We start from the raw sequence: 2036 nt of genomic DNA on the forward strand, positions 1-2036 counted from the left end.
TCCGAAATTACAAAACTACATAACAAAATCAAACACATGGAAAAAAAATATATCCAACTAATGTAGGCAATGTTGAATAAAAAAAGAACTATTACATAATTTTTATTTTCTTATGTAGTGGATTTATGTTTTAAATTTATTCTACATGCATGTAGACAAATTTATATTATTAAACTCAACATTAAAATTATGATCAAACACTATGTTAAAACAGTGGATAGCTCAATGCCAAGATCTGTCAAATTTGACTAAATCAAAGAAAATTCGATGGACCTTGACATCAAATTTATCACTTTTTCACATAGTGCAACCTGGATTGAATGATTGGAGCGAGAAAGAATAATTTGTTAATAAGGTTTTACCTAATAGACAGATGTTAAAATCAAAATTGTTATCCCTTTATCCGACAAATTATGTCAGTGTTGGAACAATCAAAACCTAGATTTATTGCAATTAATAAATTAGGATTATGCGTGCGTTGTTAAACAATCAACAAATCGTGCATATTTCTTTGCAAGAGAATTCGGAGGTATGTGTAGTATACGCATTAACCCCATGTCAAAAAGAAAATCATTTTTATTATGATCTAAATTAATTTAAAATGATATATTTTATTTTTCAAATTTATAGATTTTTAATACTTAATAAAAATAAATACTTTTGCTTTTGTTGATATCTAAAATATTTTCAATGCACTTGTAAGAAGGGCTTGCCCTTGATATTTATAAATTGAGAATCTTTGACCATCACACAAGTCAATGATGCAAGGAAAAAAAATTCCAGGTGTCTCAAAACACCTGTTTAATTCCAAAAAACGGCTTTTCACTCTTTTGTTTTTCTGTATAAAACCGGGCATAGCATAGTCTCTCATACTAGTACTCATTTTCTCAAGTTAGGGTTGCGTTGTACTTTTTCTCTCCTTCTGCTGTCCCTCCTTTCAGGGTACTAGTTTGTACTAGTTTCAGAGTACTTTTGCGTTGTACATTCTTTCTTCTTATTTAAATGGAGAACGATTGGGATCTGCATGCAGTGGTGAGGAGCTTCATCAACCCCAAGACTATTGATAACTCTCTCTCGCATTTAACCCCTTTGAGGGTTGAGGAAGAAGACGACCATCTCATATGTTTTCCCAATCTTTATGAGCCCAAACCCGCTTTTGATGAACTATATGACGTTGTCAAACCATTCCTCCCCAAGTCCCAACCGATCAATACCTCACCTATCAACATCCCCACTTCTTCATCCGTATTTGTCGAAGAAGAGCAGCAGCCTCATCCTCCAAGATCAAATAAAAGGTTAAACAAAATTAAGAATATTTTATTTATAGATAGATAGATAGATATACATGCCTGGAAATTTCTCATTTTGCTAATATATATATTTATATTTTCATTTTATTTACAGAAAGAAAGTCCAAGAGAAGGTTGTGTGTGCAAAACTAGACGAGGGTATCCCTAAAGATGAATGGGCTTGGCGAAAGTACACACAAAAAACCATTAAGGGCGCGCTTTATCTGAGGTTATTTATCAATTAGTTCTCTTAATTTGATTTTGATCTTTTTGGTTATTAAATCAACTTATTTGTCAAATAGGTTTTATTATAGTTGCATTAGCTCAAAGGATTGTCCAGCGAGGAAGCATGTAGAAAGAAACGAATCAGATCCAAACATGCTCCTTATTACCTACAAGAAGGAGCACAATCACACTTTAAATAGGAACAAAAACTACCTGCTCGGTACAATTCGCAATGAATACTCTGCAACCTACCTTATGCCCCTGTCTTCTTCATCTTCTCCGCCAACTAATTCTTAAATGTCTCCAATGTAAGACGAGAGAAAGGAAAGAGTAGGAAGATGCAAAGAACAAAATGGTGGAGGAAGAAGTAATAGATGAAGAAGAATAATTCCTTGTTTTGGAAATCATAGTAAATAAATAATATATATATATATTTTGTTTCAGATACTAAACTTATGTTTTAAATTGTATGAAAATATATCTGTTGGGTATCGATCTCAACCCTTGTCTTCGTCTTTGTCA

General features: G+C 32.5%; 1 protein-coding gene across 1 annotated transcript; it reads left to right on the plus strand.

Annotated features, from left to right (window-relative positions):
* The first annotated feature begins 1002 nt into the window (after positions 1-1002).
* On the plus strand, positions 1003-1811 carry LOC147391094 (putative WRKY transcription factor 27). Its single transcript, XM_086458993.1, has 3 exons — positions 1003-1295; positions 1405-1479; positions 1592-1811. The coding sequence occupies exons 1-3, from the start codon at positions 1003-1005 to the stop codon at positions 1809-1811; spliced, it is 588 nt and encodes a 195-aa protein (XP_086315119.1).
* The last annotated feature ends 225 nt before the right edge of the window (positions 1812-2036 follow it).

This window comes from Akebia trifoliata, chromosome 11 (genome assembly GCF_017979445.1).
Source record: "Akebia trifoliata isolate Shusen 1 chromosome 11, ASM1797944v1, whole genome shotgun sequence".
Lineage (NCBI taxonomy): Eukaryota > Viridiplantae > Streptophyta > Magnoliopsida > Ranunculales > Lardizabalaceae > Akebia > Akebia trifoliata.

Coding starts and splice junctions, on each gene's coding strand:
- LOC147391094 (XM_086458993.1), top strand. CDS start 1,003: ATGGAGAACGATTGGGATCTGCATGCAGTGGTGAGGAGCTTCATCAAC. Junction 1,296..1,404: donor CCTCCAAGATCAAATAAAAG/GTTAAACAAAAT, acceptor TTTTATTTACAG/AAAGAAAGTCCAAGAGAAGG. Junction 1,480..1,591: donor GATGAATGGGCTTGGCGAAA/GTACACACAAAA, acceptor TTTGTCAAATAG/GTTTTATTATAGTTGCATTA.